Raw genomic sequence first — 19,355 nt, 5'->3', positions numbered from 1 at the left:
CGAAAACCACAAGAACACACACAGACAGATGCGCACACAACACACACAATGAAAAATTTTGATTATGTGTGCTACTGATTGATCTCAGATAAACCTGAATTTCTACGCGCAGGTGCATCTTTGTCCATACACGACCCCACACGATTCATATTCACAGACAAAATATGTACACACAGACAGACACACAAACTGAGATTGTGTGTGCTGCCAATTGATCTCAGAAAAACTGAAACTTTCTTGTGCAGGTGCCACAACACCCATCCACAACAAATCTCAAGTTTTAACAAATGAAATATTTCTTGAAAGCATTGTTTCCTAATGGCGAATGTGTTCAGAGGCTATAAAGGTGATGCAGATGACATCATAAACCAGTTCTCTCTTTGCTGAAGGAGCAACAAGAAGCACTGTAAAAGAAATACTGTGTGCTGCACATGTAAGAAATACATTTGCAAAGTCCATGCACACACATTTGCAACTGTCCTATGCAAAGTAGAGTTTAATATGTTCTTCATATTTTTGTGTCATGTGCACAACGGTGTTGAATCACAAGCTTTAGCTGCCAAAAGCACACACAGATATGATTTCATCGTGCAAATAAAGCTGAAGGAACAACATTATTATGAAGCCCCATGTCTAAGTTGTAATCATACTGCATATAGAAGGATAAGAGAAAAAATGTGATTTATAAAGCAATGCTCATGTACACACATAGATTGATTAGGAGATGAGTTGCAGCTTGCAGCTTCCAAATGCAGCGGGGCCACAGTCAAAAGGGTGAGAAAACACACAAAGTCTGCCTGTGAACAGTGACAACTTTAGTTTACCACAGGACTGAATTAGAACATAATCTAAAAACCCGATAAACACTGTGTGTGTGTGTGTGTGTGTGTGTGTGTGTGTGTGTGTGTGTGTGTGTGTGTGTATATATGTGTCTCTGGGTCAGGAGAAGTGACTTGATAATGTTGCTTTATGTGGTACATTACAAATAATTATTGTTCCAAGTAGAAATGCTTTATTTCAAAGTATACAATTACATTAGTACATATAAGGGGTATGGGAGCTGAATAAGTAAAACATGAAGGTGGTACTAACATTAAACTGTATCAGTGGGGACTTTTATTCTCACATGTAAATAAACTCAGTCATACATATTATTGAGTGCTAACAGTCTTATCTTTTACTGGATTATGTTTCAGTTTCTCCTCTTTTTACACTACGTAGAAAATTGCTCTCCATAGCAGAAGCAAAGTGTAGTTTTTTAAAAAGTAGTGCAATGCAAGGAGTGGTTACATATCGAATCATGACAGGAATTGTTAGTATATCCACTGAGCAGGATTTAGATCTCAGATGGTTTTCATCACGTCCAGTTCGGGGGGTTCATGCCAGTGAGGAGGCCAGGAGGCTTTGATGCTGGGTCTGTCCTTCAGAGAGTTGTAGTATTTTGCCAGTGCAGGGTAACGCTCACTACTTAACCTATGGGGGAAAAAAAGGATGGCTGTGGTACTTTAAATTGTACACCGTTTGTTATTTCATCCTGATAAGCAACTAAGAGTCATTTTTGGTCCTTTAACCCACTTACCCAAAGCGGAATATAACAGCAATGACTGGGTAAAAAGCAACATCAGCCAGTGTGAATTCTTTTCCAGCTAGACAACAGTCCTAGAAGAGAGAAAGCAAAAGTTTTTGGAGAATGGTAGCATTGATAATTAAATATTTCACATCCATTATTGGTGAAAGTGCTTTTTAAAGATATGGTCTGATGCTAGCGGAAGCTCTCTTTTGATGGTCTGATGGAAGATCAACACCAAGCTCCGGTCAGCTTATCTCAACAAAATAGGACCAAACAGTCAGCCTGGCTGTGTCCAAGGATAGCAAAGATAACCAGGCAGCACCTGTGAAACTCATGAATTAAGACATCATATTTAATCTGTGTGACAATGACAGAACAACGAAAATAAAACAACCTATATGTGATTTTACTGAGGTTTACAGTCAGACACTGCACCCAATAAAGAAATGGTCCAGCAACCTATGGAATTTTTTTTAATGGAATAATTAAAGAAACAAGCTGTAGGTCTTGGTACGGCCTTTTGTTTTCTAAGCCCAACATGTCAATGTTCTCATGTGACTCTCAGATGTGGTGATTGAGCATTTTCATTAAAATGCTGATCTGTTCCTCAAGCATCAAGTCATTTACCTCCATATTGCCAAGATTAAAGTTAAATTTGAGTAAACTGTGGCTGTAAAAACTTTTCAAGATCATCCAGTTTCATTATGATTCTTGATGCAGCACTTAGATTAGCATTTAATATGACTAAGAAAAACAACAACAGTAATACAAAGTGCTGCTGCTGTATTGTAACATTATATTACAGCCTCTTGCTTATCAATGTCTCCTTAGGTTACACTCTGTAGTGTGTGGTGTGAATGTTGAAGCGTTTACCGTTTTATTCAGGTATCCCTCCCACAGCTTGAGCTCAGTTGTCAGAGCCTCCTTAATTCTCTGAACAGCAGAGTCGTGTCTTTCCCCCTCTGGAACCTTGAAGTTGTAGGTGACAAGATCCACTGTAAAATGTCAACAGGTACACACGTGGACAAAATTGTTGGTACCCCTCAGTTAAAGAAGGAAAAACCCACAATTCTCACTGAAATCACTTGAAACTCACAAAAGTAACAATAAATAAAAATTTATTGAAAATTAAATAATCAAAAACAGCCATCACTTTTGAATTGTTGATTAACATAATTATTTAAAAAAACAAACTAATGAAACAGGCCTGGACAAAAATGATGGTACCTCTATAAAAGATTGAAAACTATTTGACCAGAGTGACATGATTAACTCAGGTGTGTCATTTAATTGACATCACAGGTGTTTCCAAACTCATAATCAGTCAGTCTGCCTATTTAAAGGGAGACAAGTAGTCACCCTGCTGTTTGGTGAAAAGGTGTGTACCACACTGAACATGGACAACAGAAAGCGAAGGAGAGAATTGTCCCAGGACATCCGAAAAAAAATTATAGACAAACATCTTAAAGGTAAAGGCTATAAGACCATCTCTAAACAGCTTGAAGTTCCTGTGACAACAGTGGCTCATATTATTCAGAAGTTCAAGACCCACGGGACAGTAGCCAACCTCCCTGGACGTGGCCGCAAGAGGAAAATTGATGACAAATTGAAGAGACGGATCGTTGGAATTGTATCCAAAGAGCCCAGAGCAACCTCCAAAGAAATTAAAGGTGAACTCCAAGGCCAAGGTACATCAGTGTCAGATCGCACCATTCGTCGTTGTTTGAGCCAAAGTGGACTTCATGGGAGACGACCAAGGAGGACACCACTGCTGAAAAAAACTCATAAAAAAGCCAGACTGGAATTTGCAAAAATGCATGTTGACAAGCCACAAAGCTTCTGGGAGAATGTCCTTTGGACAGATGAGACCAAACTGGAGCTTTTTGGTAAGGCACATCAACTCTATGTTCATAGACTCAAAAACCAAGCATACGAAGAAAAGAACACTGTCCCTACGGTGAAACATGGAGGAGGCTCAGTAATGTTTTGGGGCTGCTTTGCTGCATCTGGCACAGGGTGTCTTGAAAGTGTGCAAGGTACGATGAAATCTGAAGACTATCAAGGCATTCTGGAGAGAAATGTGCTGCCTAGTGTCAGAAAGCTTGGTCTCAGTCGCAGGTCATGGGTCTTCCAACAGGACAACCATCCAAAACACACAGCCAAAAACACCCAAGAATGGCTGAGAGAAAAGCGTTGGACTATTCTAAAGTGGCCTTCTATGAGCCCAGATCTGAATCCCATTGAACATATGTGGAAGGAGCTGAAACATGCCATTTGGAGAAGACACCCATCAAACCTGAGACAACTGGAGCTGTTTGCTCATGAGGAGTGGGCCAAAATACCTGTTGACAGCTGCAGAACGCTCATTGACAAATACAGAAATCGTTTAATTGCAGTGATTGCCTCAAAAGGTTGTGCAACAAAATATTAAGTTATGGGTACCATCATTTTTGTCCAGCCCTATTTCATTAGTTTGTTTTTTTAAATAATTATGTTAATCAACAATTCAAAAGTGATGGCTGATTTTGATTATTTAATTTTCAATAAATTTTTATTTATTGTTACTTTTGTGAGTTTCAAGTGATTTCAGTGAGAATTGTGGGTTTTTCCTTCTTTAACTGAGGGGTACCAACAATTTTGTCCACGTGTGTATTTAGTTGTAACAACCATTTTCTGAGATATGAGGGCTATGAGGCTAATCAACGAAATCTGTACACATGTTGCATAGCATGGACTCCCACATTGTGTTTGGGCCTTAGCTTCTTTGTACCAGCAGTGGCTGGGGTCAGTCAGGACATCATTATATAACACTGGCTTCACACTGAGGACAGTAAAAAAAAAAAAGGTTCAAATAAGAGCCTGAAGTGGTTTATTTATCTGTTATAATTAATTGGGTTTTCAGCAATCTTAGTTTAGCACGAGTCCTTATCAATAAAGCACCCAGCTTCATGACTTTAGCTTTACACCTCAGCCACAAAAGACAGAACTGTGAATGGCAACAACTGCTAAGTCTCACAAGTTTTACTGAACTTTAGTAGCCTCTATTGTCTTGCCTCACAAAACAAGAGCCAAATACTTTTAGTAGTTATGGACATCAGGGTGAACATACACATTTTCTGGCCAAGTGTCAAAACCTCAAACATGCGCTGGTACATCAGTGCTTGTGCTTCAGGGGAGTCAGGAATCAGTTTGTTTCCCTGGGACTTGTACTGGTTCTGTTGATGGAATAGAAAAAGAGGAACAGTTATGAAGAACAGCACGGAGCCCCTGTTTCTTTTCCTCTGTGGTGTAGAATGTCTGTTTGTCTAACAAGCAGAATAGCCCTCCTACTTATTAACCCCTTTGCTGCATGAAATATTAACTGGAGCCAAGTTCTCACCTCCAGGAAAAAGCAGGCGGCGTAAGACTCATTCAGGATATAGTTCCCACATTTGAAGGCAGGAAGCTTTAAGACAGACAGGGGGGAATTAAAGACTAATTGGTAAAAGGTAATTTAAGCAATTAAAAGATAATTAATTTAAGTTCAAGTACGTGTAATATAAATTCATACATTTAACACAAATGCTGACTGAAGTTGTGAGAGGATTTGACTGGTTTCTAGGTAAACGGCAAGTTTGACTTCAACCCACCTGACCTCTGGGGTTCATGTCCAGGACCTCCTGGGACTTGTGCTCCATTTTATAAAAGCAGAGCCGTTTTTGGTTGTAGCCCTGCAGCTGCTTCTCCTCCAGCATGAGCTGGACCCTCCAGCAGGGAGGAGAGCCGGAGCCCCACAGCAGCGTCATGTCCTTGGCCATGGTTTCAGAGTGAAGTGCAACAGCTGACAGAGGATAGAATTCACAGAAGTCTGGTTTTATGCCAAGCTCCAGCCCACCACATCTGATTGGCAGAATTTAGTCCCATCCCATTTCTGAGTTATTGCCAAAGATCTTGAGGCAAGAAAAAAAAAGAGCAGATTGTTCACGTAGGCAAAAATTTCTTTGTGTCTGTTCTTGAACTCTGGATAATGTGCAAATTGAGTAGCTGCCAGAATCAACGGGTCATTGAAACACAGGTTCTCCACAGGAGAAGGTGCTTTCTAAGTCCCCTTCTCTTCACTCTGATGACCCACGATTGTTGTGCAAAGTTCAGCACAAACCACATGGTAATGTATGAGGATGACATCGCAATGGTGAGTCTCATTCAAAGTGATGAGGAGGAGGACTAAAGAGAAGAGATGAAGTCTTTTTGTGAAATGATGCAATCTGATCCTGAATGTGGAAAACTGGTGATGGTGATCAACTTAAGGAACAAACAGCCAGTGCACACCATGGTTTCCATTATGGACACTGCAGAAGAGGGCTGCACAGTGGTGTAGTAGTTACCACTTTCACCTTGCAGCAAGAAGATCCTCGGTTCTAATCCCGGCCTGGGCCTGGGATCTTTCTGCATGGAGTTTGCATGTTCTCCCTGTGCATGTGTGGCCAGATGGTTTCTCCCTCCTAGCCACTGTGTGGCACTGCGTTATGTCAATCGTTGCTGTGACAGCGGGGTGGTATCCGGCGCCGCTGCATATATATTTACACAGGTGGGTGGCTTCACCTCAGTCTCATGCTTTCTCTTGAGCTCTCCCCGTGGTGGTAACCGCAGCCGAGCGGGCTGGATCCGGCGTGATCAATCGGGACGCACATATCATTGGTACAGGTAATGGGCTTTTCCCCCTTCCCTTTTATGTGATGTGCAGCGCATTTAGTGACAGCCTGCTTTACTTTGTTTAGTGACGCTGGGAGACGGGTCGCTCCGTTCAGCGTGCCGTGGGTGCTTCTGTGACGACAGGGTAAGCTATGCGGTCCACATTATGTGATCTGATGTGTCAACTGGTCCCTGATTTTGTGTGGTTGCTGCAGTTTATTTGCTGCTGCTGTCGTTGGATCTCCTCCTCCTGCATTGCTTCTACGCTGCGCCACAGCTAACCGGGTATGTATCGCTCAATGAGGAAGTGATCAATGAAGTCCAGGTGATGTTATTTTAATGACAATTCTGTTTAATTGTCTACCTTTACTAGGTTGCAGCTAAACGTGTGGTTCATTGGACGTCATCGTTCCCTGGACTGGCTGCTGTCTCGGCTGTTTCGGTTCTTTCTTTCTTTTCGCCGGCTCTTGGTTGCGGCTCTTGTTCTCGGTCTGTTTGCCGGCTCTGTGATTGGTGCCGACAACTTGCTGTGTTTGACTGTGTTGGTGTGTATTTTCCATTAGGTTTACCGCCAACGTGTGTAGAGTTACTGCATTGTACTTTTTCTGTTAAAAACCTCAGGCTATGAGGATTATCACGCCTCATACGTCACCTGTGTTTTAAAAGTTATTGTGTGGAGTGAGTGAGTGAGTGAGTGTGCGTGTGTGTTTTTACTGTGTATATTGGTCTGGTCACCAGCACTGCTAAATCAGGAGTACTAATTATTTGTTTCTTTTGTGCAGGTTTGGTGAGCCTCGGCGGCAGTTTAATCCCTGGTGGTGGTTCACGGATCCCTTTTTCGTTGGTGTGTTGTCACAGGTGTGATTATTTGGACCCCCTTTTTCTTCTTTTTGGTTATTTGTTTGCCTGCCGCCATGGTAAGCCAGCCTGCTCCCTTTATTGTTTAAGTTTAGTACTCCTGATTCTCTCTTTTAAACTGGTGGCTTGCTTTTTATATTTAATGTCATAATTAATAAAGAAATTGTTGTATTTTTGGAAACACGTCTCAGCCCAAGTGATTATGAACCTGTGTGCCTTCAGTGTTTAAATGGTCCTTGGTTGATCATGTAGAATTGAATGTCCCGGGGGTGAAATTCCCCTGGGTGGCATTGTCGCAATATTTATGTGAATCCTAGCCATTTTTCCCCATTCTCCATTCCCCTTCCATTAGAGCTCTCCCTTCGCCACGCCACACATGCATGGGTATTCCGGCTTCCTCCCACAGTCCAAGAATATGCTGAGGTGAACTGATTACTCTAAATTGTCCGTAGGTGTGAATGTGAGTGTGACTGTGTGTCTGTATATGTGGCCCTGCGACAGACTGGCGACCTGACCAGGGTGTCCCCTGCCTTCGCCCGAGTCAGCTGAGATAGACTCCAGCGACCCTAGTGAGGATAAAGCGGTGTATAGAGAATGGATCAGTGGCGGTTTTTCACGGAGGCCAAGGGAAGTCTGGCTTCCCCAAAAAATATGCAAGAAAGAAAAAATATAAATAATCTTCACCACTATGTATTTTATGTTTTATATTTTTGTCATTCCTTGTTGTCAAAACACTACATCAGGCATTTCTGCTTTGTGAGGAGCAAAACAGCGCCCCTCTTGTCAAGCTCTTTTTGTGCATTACACTACGTCTCTCATGTCCTCTGCGCTGTCTGTCTGTTCAGAGGCCAGCTTCTCCTTGCCTCCCTTAGAGAAAAAAACAGCCCGTATTAGCCAATCAGATTGAAGCAAGGCTCATCGCTTAATTGTCCATGCATCATTAAAAAAAACATAAGGGAGGCCAGATCAAATCTGGCTTCCAACCAATCACAAACTGTGATGAACAATACCCACACTAATGCAGCTGTCCCGCCAGGCACCAGCGAGCCCACGCAGCAAGTATAGCCATCAAGCTAGCCAGAGAATGGATGGTGACAGGGACCTTGAGTTTCTTGCAGGGCCGGACTGGGAAAGAAATTCAGGCTGGGAGATTTCCAATCAGTCAGGCCACTTCCGCCACCACAAGGGTTGGGATAATGCACCAAAATTTTGTTTTTTTCCTTCCAAAAATATGCCTTTTACAGTTATGTTATAGCAATTGCAACACTACTAAACAGACAGTAAGTCTATTAAACACAACCATAACGACAGCTCCATACAGTCCAGTACTTTTCTCTTCTGTAATCTCTTCACTACCCTCACCAATTTTTCCAATGTTTTCCTTTTCCTATTATTTATATAACATGTGGAATTAAAAATATATATATGTTATTTTGTCAGCAAATCATTTAGATGTCAGCTGGTCATAGCTAATAGTATATGCAAACACCAATGTTCATTTTATAACTGAAAATTGTAAGTCAACTGCCTATCCTACCTGAAGAGGGGGTCTCAAACGTTTTCAGGCTTCCTGCAACCCACCTGACACCTGTGGAGCTTATTTGGGCCAGATATTTTTTTATTATATTTTGGCCTTTGAAGTCTGATGATGCATTTGTGAGAAGAACCGACCGTTTGTAAACTTACTTGAAGTAAGGGTGCTCCATAATCTCCACTCCTTCCACTCTCTGGCCTCACTCTCATATCACCGCTCTGCAGTGCATGCTTCCCCGTTGTCGCTATGAAGGGGCGGGCCATAAAGCGACTAACCAATCATGGCACCTTTCTTCTAAAAAAAATGTCACTTTGACCAATCCCTATCCTTCTGATTTAGAGCTCAGAGCACTTGCTTTGTGTGAGTGACAGGAGGGCGGGCGTGTACTCTGTAAGGCTTCTAGCGCTGTTGTCTCTGGCCTGTCTGCCAAAAAGCCGATCAACTTTTATTCATTGGCCTGCCAGTCCGTGGCTGGCCTGTCCAGACAGGCCAATAAGGAGGCAGGCCACCGGGAAAAGTCCCGCCTCTCCTGGTTTCTTGTAAAAAATGACTTCACAAAACTTCCTTTTGAAGTTCAACTACAAGTCAAAAGGGATGGTAGGCCAACTCCAAAGCTCAATCTAACTAAGTGTAGAGCTAATGGAAAAGCTCGCTCTTTTTGTGAAGCTAACTATGCCAGAAACGAGTGGCTAACGGGAAGTGCCAAGCTTAACCGGCTTTTCTGCTGGCCATGCCTCCTATTTGACCGGTCTACCGGCTCCCTGAACAACCCCTGGAGCACTTAACCTCTTTTTTGTCACTGAAATGAATGAGAAGTCGGTAGAATAAAGGTACTGTAACAGTAGGCTGATTTGTTTACATGAAAATAACAGTTAAAACACCAAATCTAATTTGTTGTTCACACTGGCTTCCTCGGTAATTTTGGACACGGGCCGCCACTGGAATGGATGGATGGACACTGCAGAAGAAATAGTGCAGCACACCAAATTCCTGGGAGTGCATGTGGCTCACAACCTCACCTGATCTCTGCACATCATCCTCCATTGCCAAGAAAACTCATCAGTGCCTGATCTTCCTGCACAGGCTAAAGAGAGTTCATCTGAACACATCAGTCCTCACCACTTCTGACAGAGGAACCATAGAGAGCGTGCTATCTCCGATGTAATTTGCTTGAATGACAATAAAGTAATCTGAATCTGAATTTGAATAGGTATAAAACGTATCTGGAAATAAACCATAAGGGTGCAGAAATGACAAGAGAAACATATGGTTGTGCTCGAGGCTCTACCTTCAAAAAACACACTCAGCTGCTGCCCAGTAATATTTCATGTTTCTTCAACAGAGATCGCATCAGAAATGTTCTCTTATTTCAAGACTTTTCTTTTCATTCCATATTCTCACCACTGACGATAAATTCATATCTGTGTCTTCATCAGTATGCAGTCTGTCTCATGTGACAGCTCCTGAGTGTGCATGAGTTTTCATTTTGCTCGGCTGGTATGTAAACATTTTTTGGTCGAAAAACAAATGCAGCTCTTGTTGGTTCATGCAACTGGCTCTGCTCTACATGCATCAATCAAACCAGTTCATCAAGCATTTCATGTGGTGTCCTGTCCACCCTTTCTCAACTCCAACCTCATCCTTTGTTCCAAGTTGTATATTTGTCCAACTGTTGTACTTTTTAGCTCATGTTTACTTTGTACACATTATAAAATAGAGCGACTTCTCACAGCACCACCCTGCATAAATAAAGGTTGAATGAATGAATGCAGAGAAGAAAACGCAGAGTTTTGTCATCAAGTGTGAATACGAACATATTTTTAGATCACCTGGCAATTTTATTAAGGTCCAGTGTTTTAGGTTTTTTTTCCCACTATTTGGTTTATGACTTTGACTGGCATAAAAAGATCTGTTAGGAAGGTTTTAAGCATGTGCATGCAACACTCATTCAACATCTTTGTTTCTAATAGTCAGACCTGCAGCTGCTGATAAAGTTCTGCCAGTAATGAATTTGATTCACAGAAACTAGTCATATAATGACAAGTACGAATATAACAGTCGATCACCATAAACAGCTTATTTCTTCTGTTCTTATCAGCAGAGACTTTTGGACTGGGTCAGCCCTGTGATGGATATTTCACCTCTTCCATATAAAATAACAGTTATTCCTGTAATCATCAGTATTTAAATTGTATGAAAGGGCAAAGATAAGGACCAGAAATTGGATCAAACTTGCACTTCTTCAGTGTGCAAGATTTAAATCCATGTTCACGGTCATAAAAAATACTTGTGCAAAATGAAAATGCAAAAATCATGCAAAGAATGCAATATTGAACAATTTCATTAATGCAAAGTCAGTCCAGTCGAGGGTATTTGAGTTACCTTTGTGCAGAGCAAGCTACTTCTGACATTCAAATAAACACAGAGGTCATGTCCTCAAAGACTCCACCCAGCTTTTCTACTAGGACAAGGAGGAGATATGAGATTAGAATTCATAGTCAATAAATGCTAACTGATATGAATGTATTAACACACACTGACCTCACAGGAACTCTAAATGCATTAGAAACTTTTAGTACAGTAGCGTGTACAAGTCGACAGATTGATGTTAGTTATACACACAGTGTATGGGGGCAACAAAAGCAGTTCTGCCATTTTACCCACTTTATTGGGTTATCAAGCTTTGATAGAGCACATATTGACACATACTGGCTTCAAGACAGAATTGCAACTATGAGATTTCAACAACTTTATTTTCTTTATCTGATATTTTTGATTCACATAACAGTTTGTTTTCCATAACTTAATTTAAAAGGACAGCTCTGTGAACATTTCTATGATATTTTTATTGATGTACTTTGCATTTAACTGTCAAGGGGACAAGATGAAATTCTTGAGGTGGCACACAACAACCAAAAGAATTTCAGGATTTCCATTATGCTGTTCGTATAGAGGCTCATTGAAAATTGTGTCGATTGAGACTTAAGAAATCACATATAAATATAATTAGATACACTTTGGTTTCTCATTGATGCTACTAATTATCTGAAGCGTACAGACTAATACAGGTGCAGTGAACATTTTGGTTATTTGGTGACCAATCTTCAAAATAACCCAGAAGAAGGTTTTCAGTATTCTGTTCACATTTGATGAGTTCACCTGCACCAACCTATGATACAATAAGTTGTTGTTGCTATCTGATTGTACGTTGTTATTTTGGTTGGTATTTTTAATGATTAGAGTTGTCTTGTTCTGCACTGCATCGGTACACACAATAGTGTCACAGGTGAAATTATACTGCTTTAGATCTTACAATTAAAAAAAAAACTCAGTTATTGCAGTTGCATTCACCGAAACTTTGACATCAGAGTTTCCATTGGCAGTTTCCAGACATATATTCCTTTCCCTGAACACACTGCTACTGATACAGTATTTAGGGATGGATTCATGGGGCTTTTAATTTATGATTCAGAAAACACTGAAATTCCTGCAGTGCACTAAATTAGATATTTTTACGCTGAGGAAGCTGTAACACTTGTTGGTTTATTGGTCAACAATAAATTGGTTTTCTAATAAGAATAATGTCACTAACAAAGTTTCAAATTGCTGCAGAAAACAGACAGCAAACTGTACACCAAAGAAACAAACAAACAAAGAACCACAAGGATTGGAGGCAAACGTTAACAAAACAAGTACACCAACAAATATCGTTCAATCCATCCATCCTCTATACACCGCTTTATCCTCACTAGGGTCGCGGGGGGTGCTGGAGCCTATCTCAGCTGACTCGGGCGAAGGCAGGGGACACCCTGGACAGGTCACCAGTCTGTCACAGGGCTACATATACAGACAGACAATCACACTCACATTCACACCTACAGGCAATTTAGAGTAATCAATTAACCTCAGCATATTTTTGGACTGTGGGAGGAAGCCGGAGTGCCCGGAGAAAACCCACACATGCACAGGGAGAACATGCAAACTCCATGCAGAAAGATCCCAGGGATCTTCTTGCTGCAAGGCGAAAGTGCTAACCACTAAGCTGCTGTGCAGCCCCACCAACGAATATGTGATTAAAAAAAGAAGGCACAAAGTGAAATTCTTCTTTTTCTTTTGGCTTCTCCTTTCAGGAGTTGCCACAGCGAATCATCTGCATCCATCTCACCCTATCCTTGACATCTTCTTCTCTCACACCAACTATCTTCATGTCCTCTTTCACTACATCCATAAACCTCCTCTTTGGTCTTCCTCTAGGCCTCCTGACTGGCTGTTCAACACTCAGCATCCTTCTCCCAATATATTCACTGTCTCTCCTCTGTACATGTCCAGATCATTTCAGTCTGGCCTCTCTGGCTTTATCTCCAAAACATCTAACATCCGCCATCTCTCTGATGTACTCATTCCTGATCCTCTCCATACTGATCAATCCCAAAGAGGACGTCAACATTTTATTCTCTGCTACTCTAACAGGTGTGTTAAACAAATTATTCATTTCATCCAAAATCCCTCCTTCTTTTTGTTTACATTGTTACTTAATTTTCTTTTGTTCTTTTTATCATTATTATTGTGTATCAATTCTTTTTTTGGGGAGCTTTATTTTATCCTTTGCACTTTGCTACGTCATTTCCTCTCTGCTCCTTTCCTCATGATCCCGTTGGGAATAGGTGAGTGAACAGAGAGCGCTTTCCGTTGTAGGTTCAGATATAGAAAAAAAAACAACATTAGAATGTGACTAAAAATATGCTTTGTCATTTTTACATATTTTTGTCAATTTTCAGAGTTTGATATCGTTAGTTTTAGTAGGGTACAGCGGTGTAGTGTGGACTTTTTTTTATCTCCTTTTCAGAGCGGCTAGCGAGAGATCGCATTTTATTTTTACTAGAAAATAAAGTAGTTGGCTGCAAAGACGTGGTCCTCTGCCGTCATCATTACCCACTCACAGACAACCAGGTGAGCAAATACTTAATATGTACATACTTAATAGTATGTCACATACAGTTGGTTAAAAATACCAGGATGCTCTACTACAATTCCACAATTTCACTTGGAAGACATTTTTGTCCAATGCTACGTACATCTGAGAGTAGACACAACATAAGCAACAATCTAGTCACCTGGATGATGCCATAAAACAAGTTGAAGTGTGACAGGACCTTGGTGAATACAGGCAGTGCAGGAGGCAATACGATATTTATTTTGTCTTTTTGCAGTCTGTCAAAATGAAAGGTGTTCAGTGAAGAGTTGAGTTTTTACTCTTTCTTAAAGACTGAGAGGTACTCTGCACATCAAACAGAGTTTGGTAACTTATTCCACCACCAGGGAACCACAGAGATGAGTCCAGCTATCGGCTGACCCTGTTGTGGTGGATGTATCAGGTGCCTTTTGTTGGCCGAGTGTAGTGACTAGAAGTGCAGATCTGAATGAGAGTTCAGGCAGGAGGGAGCTGTTTTCAGTGTAGTTTTCAATACAAGCGTCAGAGTTTTGACTTTTATGTGGACAGCAACTGGAAGTCAGTGAAGCGTTCTAAACAGTGGGGTGACATGAGCTGTTTCTGGGTAGTAGAAAACCAGACGCACTGCTGCATTCTGGATCATCTGCCGAGGTTTGACCGTGCATGCAGGGAGGCCTGCCAGTAAAGAGTTGCAGTAGTTGATATGTGATGTTACCAGACCCTGTATCAGGAGTTGTGCTGCATGTTTAGACAGGGAGGTTCGGATCTTCATGATGTTGTACAGGGTAAACCAACACAACAAAGCAACAGAAGCCACATCAGCCTTGAAAATTTTGAAGGTGAGTTGGTCATCGATCATGACATCAAAATTTCTGGCAGACTTTGTTGGTTTGAGTTGAGTTGATTCAAGCTGGATGTTGATTTCTTGTTGTGTAGAGGTAGAATAGCCACGCTAGACAACCCACGGCAACAAATTTAATTCTCTGCCAGGGTGGGTCTAGTTACCCTCCATAAGGCTCGAGGCTGGATGCTCCTAAAACTGGCCGGACGAATCACCATGAAGTGCAGAGTCAGAAGGCGGGCGTAACGAAGTGACGACAGAGGCGCGACGATTCTGACAGAAACAACCGGCGCACAAAAAACAGTTATCTTTCGACTCGGCTTTGGCCACAGCCCTTAAAGATTTGAAGCTAAAATTCAACTTGAAAGATAAACAAAGGACGGCACTGAAGTGTTTCATTGAGAAGAAAGACATATTTGGACTTATGCCGACGGGATATGGCAAATCCTTAATATACCAGTTGGCTCCGCTGGTTGGGAAGCTAATGGGACTTAGCCACAATCCGCCGGTGCTCTAGGAACTACGTCAGCCTATTCGTTGCGCTGATTGGTTGTATACCTACCCAATTGCTGCAGAGTGATTTGAAAGACAACCTTTTAGCCCGCCTCCCTCCCTGTCGAGCGGTCCTAGATCCTTGCGTCTTCAGAACATGGGTCTAGCGTGGCTAGGGTAGTGTAGAGGGACTGGCTGCAAGAAATTCTACATCAGGTCTCATTTTTTAGTATGCAAGCCAGTATGTTTTCATAGCTATTCTGACCCACCACCCAGTGTGCAGTTGTGTCATGTACACAATGATGTTGAATCACAAACTTTAGCTGCCGAGAGCACACATATATGTGATTTCATCATGTAAACAAAGCTTAAAGATAACATTATTATGAAGCCCCATGTCTAAGTTGTATCCATACTGCATACAGAAAGACAAAAGAAAAAGTGTGATTTAAAAAGCAGTGTTCATGTACACAGATGGATTGATTGGAAGTTGAGATGCAGCTTAAAACCAATGCAGGTGGAGGCCACAGTCAAAATGGTGAGAAAACATACAAAGAGAGGAAATCTGATTGTTAACAGTGACAACTTTAATTAGTTTACCACAGGACTGAATTGGTGCAAAACCTGATCAACACTGGGTGTGTGTGTATATGCGTTTCTGAGTTAGGAGAGGTGAGCTGATAACTCTTACATTACATACGTACATATCAGGGGCATAGGAGCTGGATAAGTAAAACATGAAGGTGGTACCAACATTAAACTGAATCAGTGGAGATTTTTATTCTCACATGTAAATAGACCCAATCATACATGTTATTTAGTGTGAACATTCTTTTATCTTTTACTGGATAAAAATTTAGTTTCTCCTCTTTTTACACTTTGCAGAAAATTGCTTTTCATAGCAGAAGCAAAGTGTTTTTTGTTTTTTTTAAGTAGTGCAATGCAAGGAGTGGTTACAGATCAAATCATGACAGGAACCATTAGTGTGTCCACTGAGCAGGATTTGGATCTCAGACGGTATTCATGATGCCCGGTCCAGGGGTGGTTTGCCAGTGAGGAGGCCAGGTGGCTTTGATGCTGGGTCTGTCCTTCAGACCGTTGTAGTATTTTGTCAGTGCAGGGTAACGTTCACTACTTAGCCTACAGAAAAAAATCACAAAATTCATTATGACACTTGCAATTGTTACTGTTTATTATTACATTCTGACAAGCAGCTAATAGTCATTTCTTTAACCCACTTACCCAAGGCGGAACAAAAAAGCAACATTTGGGAAAAAAAGGACATCAGCCAGTGTGAATTCTTTTCCAGCCAGACAACAGTCCTAGAAGAAAGAACATAAGAGTTTATGGAGAATGCTAGCATTAATACTTAAATATTTCACATCCATTACTGGTGAAAGTGTCTTTTAAAGATACAGTCTCATGTTAAGCGAAAGCTCTCTTTTGATGGAAGATCAACACCAAGCTCTGATGAGCTTGTCTTCAGAAAATAGAGTCAAACAGGCAGCCTGGCTAAAATGGCTCCAAAGATAACAAAGTTTACCAAGCGGCACCCGTGAATCTCATGAATTACCACATCATATTTAATCTGTGTGACAATGACAGAATAACAATTCAAATAAAACAAACTATTTGTGATTTTACTGAGGTTTACAGTCAGACACTGCACCCAATAAAGAAGTGGTCCAGCAGCCTATGGAATTTTTTAAATGTAATAATTACAAGAAACAACAGCAAGGTGTAGGTCTTGGTGCGGCCTTTTGTTATCTGGACTAAGCCCAACATATCAATGTTGAGCATTTTCATTAAAACACCTCCATCTTGCTCAGATAAAAGTTAAATTTGTGTCTCCCAGATCATCCAGTTTCATTATGATTCTTGAAGCAGCACTTACATTAAAATTTAACATTGCTAAGAAAAGAACAACCCTAATACAAAGTGCTGCTGCTGTATTGTAACATTATATTACAGCCTCTTGCTTATAAATACTTCCTTAGGTTACACTCTGTAGTGTGTGGTGTGAGTGTTAAAGTATTTACCGTTTTATTCAGGTATCCCTCCCACAGCTTGAGCTCAGCTGTCAGACCCTCCTTATTTCTCTGAACAGCAGAATCATGTCTCTCCCCCTCTGGGACTCTGTAGTTGTAAAGGACAATCTCCACTGGAAAATGTCAACAGATGTTTAGTTGTAACAACCATTTTCTAGATATGAGGGCTATGAGGCTAATAAAAGAAATCTGTGCACATGTTGCATAACATGGACTCCCACATTGTGTTTGGGCCTTAGCTTCTTTTTACCAGCAGTGGCTGGGCTCAGTCAGGACATCATTATATAACATCGGCTTCACACAGAGGACAGTCAAAAATGGTTCAAATAAGAGCCTAAGGTGGTGCATTCATAGATTATAATGAACTGGCATTCCATCTATCTTAGTTTACCACCCCTCCTCAAGAAATAACCAATCTGAGCATCTGATAGTTTGTGGGATTAACATGTGACCCTTCAACATCACTACCTATTACAAGGGTTTAGGTTCATAGATACATAGATTTAATTCATTGTATTGTCTTGACTTCATTCAGCATGTGTTTTGAACACCTCAGTCCAAAAATGACTCTAAATTGCAACAACTGCAAAGTTTCATAACTATTCCTGAGGTCGAGTTTATGTAACCTGGATAGTCTGTAAAAACTCACTAATTCCAAGTGGTTTAGATGTAATTTGGAGAAACTTGCACTGTTTTGTCCATTTTTGATGAAGGATTTTCAGGACTAGCACAGAAGTCTTGCCTTGCAAAATGAAAGCCAAATACTTCAGTTATGCAAATCAGGGTTAACATACCTATTTTCTGGTACAGTGGTACAGCCTCAAACAGGCGCTGGTACATCAGTGCTTGTGCATCGGGGGAGTCGGGAATCAGCTTGGTTCCCTGGGACTTATACTGGTTCTGTTGATGGAATAGAAAAAAAAAGGAACTGTTATGAAGAACAGCATGAAGTTTCGGTTTCTTCTCCTATGGTGTAGGATGTCTGTTTGTCTGATAAGCAGAATAGCCCTCCTACTTACTAACTCCTTGGCTGCATGAAATATTAACTCGAGCCAAGTTCAAGGCCTCGGCCAAGTTCTCACCTCCAGGAAAAAGCAGGCGGCGTAGGACTCATTCAGGATATGTTTCCCACATTTGAAGGCAGGAAGCTTGAAGACACACAGGGGGGAATTAAAAACTAAAATAATTACTGTAAGATCTAGCATGTGTTCATAAATCAATGAATTAAAAAAAAAATAGGTGGACTGAAGTTTTGAGAGGATTTGACTGGTTTCTAGGTAAACGGCAAGTTTGACTTCAACCCACCTGACCTCTGGGGTTCATGTCCAGGACTTCCTGGGACTTGTGCTCCATTTTCTCAAACGAGAGCAGTTTTTGGTTGTAGCCCTGCAGCTGCTTCTCCTCCAGCATGATCATCACCCTCCAGCAGGGAGCAGAGCCGGAGCCCCACAGCAGAGTCATGTCCTTGGCCATGGTTTCAGAGTGAAGTGCAACAGCTGACAGAAGACACAAGACGTTGTGGTTGGTGAACAAAATGCGGAGTGGAACTGAAATGCAGAGAAATTTGGCTTTATTCCAAGCCACAGCCCACCACATCCGGATTGGTGGAATTTAGTCCCATCCCATTTTGTGCTATTGCCAAAGATCTGTGAGAATAGCCGACCCACAGTCTAAGCAGGTTAAACGGTGCTCCTTTTGCCAACCCAGGTCAGCGTGATGCATTACTGAATGTGCACATTTCAATCCCCACCCTGCACAGTTGACTTTATTCAACTATTTTATGTGGATTATTTTGCTTCCAGGTGCTTGCATCAACAGGCACTGACAAAGTCATGTGAGGAGGAGTGAGTTCTCTTGCTTTGTGTCTACACTCTTTGGCTTTGTTATGCAGCTCACATAAAAAAACAAAAGGAAATCCAGCACAAAAACAAGACTGTATTGTGCACTGATGCAAGGTTAAATAAAAAAAACTTCTGTGTGTTGAAACTTTAAATAATTATCAGCCTATTTGTTAAATGAAGAATTATCTAATTAAATACCATCATTTTGTCAGGAAAAAACATTACCTAAACAGGCATAAGGTAGAAAAAGTAAGTAGTATAGTTCAAGCAAAAGTAACTTTGTCATGTTCCTTCTGCAACTGTAGGTGTTTATTGGTGGTCACTGCTGCAGTTATTTCATGTAGTTTTTTTATAATTAAAGTTGTATTTTCACATCTGTTGAAACCTGTGAATGTTGTTCTCCTTCACATTTTTTATTTGAACCTATTTCTGCAGCACTTTGCTCTTTTCCTGTTGCATGTGCACAGCAACCTGAGATTTGACAGTTGAAAAGTCACAATGACTCAGCACAATTACTTCTGCACGTACAAGGGTGAAGGTGGGGGGGAG

The 19,355-nt window shown here is 41.2% G+C and overlaps 2 protein-coding genes and 1 long non-coding RNA gene across 4 annotated transcripts; 1 reads left to right on the top strand and 2 right to left on the bottom strand.

Moving 5' to 3' along the window:
• Window positions 1-989: 989 nt before the first annotated feature.
• On the bottom strand, window positions 990-5,401 carry LOC127536139 (glutathione S-transferase A). Of its 2 annotated transcripts, XM_051955688.1 has the most exons (6): window positions 5,200-5,401; window positions 4,950-5,015; window positions 4,680-4,785; window positions 2,444-2,565; window positions 1,580-1,659; window positions 990-1,473 (listed from the first exon to the last, which is right to left on the bottom strand). In XM_051955688.1, exons 1-6 carry the CDS (start codon window positions 5,365-5,367, stop codon window positions 1,344-1,346), a joined length of 672 nt encoding a protein of 223 aa, XP_051811648.1. In that variant the 5' UTR covers window positions 5,368-5,401; the 3' UTR covers window positions 990-1,343. The 2 variants fall into 2 exon arrangements, with proteins under 2 accessions (XP_051811648.1, XP_051811649.1); XM_051955689.1 differs by lacking the exon at window positions 4,950-5,015.
• Window positions 5,402-5,459: 58 nt separating this feature from the next.
• LOC127536143 (uncharacterized) lies at window positions 5,460-7,280 on the top strand. The gene is made up of 3 exons (XR_007945128.1): window positions 5,460-6,253; window positions 6,328-6,526; window positions 6,615-7,280. It is a non-coding gene; the product is annotated as an uncharacterized LOC127536143 (long non-coding RNA).
• An 8,203-nt stretch (window positions 7,281-15,483) lies between these two features.
• On the bottom strand, window positions 15,484-18,516 carry LOC110970012 (glutathione S-transferase A-like). Its single transcript, XM_051955672.1, has 6 exons — window positions 18,271-18,516; window positions 18,048-18,113; window positions 17,760-17,865; window positions 16,957-17,078; window positions 16,160-16,239; window positions 15,484-16,057 (listed from the first exon to the last, which is right to left on the bottom strand). The coding sequence occupies exons 1-6, from the start codon at window positions 18,436-18,438 to the stop codon at window positions 15,928-15,930; spliced, it is 672 nt and encodes a 223-aa protein (XP_051811632.1). The 5' UTR covers window positions 18,439-18,516; the 3' UTR covers window positions 15,484-15,927.
• Between the last annotated feature and the right edge of the window lie 839 nt (window positions 18,517-19,355).

The sequence above is a fragment of the Acanthochromis polyacanthus genome, chromosome 11 (assembly GCF_021347895.1).
Source record: "Acanthochromis polyacanthus isolate Apoly-LR-REF ecotype Palm Island chromosome 11, KAUST_Apoly_ChrSc, whole genome shotgun sequence".
NCBI classification, from domain to species: domain Eukaryota; kingdom Metazoa; phylum Chordata; class Actinopteri; family Pomacentridae; genus Acanthochromis; species Acanthochromis polyacanthus.
Note: the sequence above shows the minus strand (reverse complement) of the source record. Positions and strands in the feature narration are given on the sequence as shown.

Coding starts and splice junctions, on each gene's coding strand:
- LOC110970012 (XM_051955672.1), bottom strand. CDS start 18,438: ATGGCCAAGGACATGACTCTGCTGTGGGGCTCCGGCTCTGCTCCCTGC. Junction 16,240..16,956: donor AGGGATACCTGAATAAAACG/GTAAATACTTTA, acceptor TCTTTCTTCTAG/GACTGTTGTCTGGCTGGAAA. Junction 16,058..16,159: donor GCTTTTTTGTTCCGCCTTGG/GTAAGTGGGTTA, acceptor TTTTTTCTGTAG/GCTAAGTAGTGAACGTTACC.
- LOC127536139 (XM_051955688.1), bottom strand. CDS start 5,367: ATGGCCAAGGACATGACGCTGCTGTGGGGCTCCGGCTCTCCTCCCTGC. Junction 2,566..4,679: donor GACACTTGGCCAGAAAATGT/GTATGTTCACCC, acceptor GACATTTTACAG/TGGATCTTGTCACCTACAAC. Junction 1,660..2,443: donor AGGGATACCTGAATAAAACG/GTAAACGCTTCA, acceptor TCTCTCTTCTAG/GACTGTTGTCTAGCTGGAAA.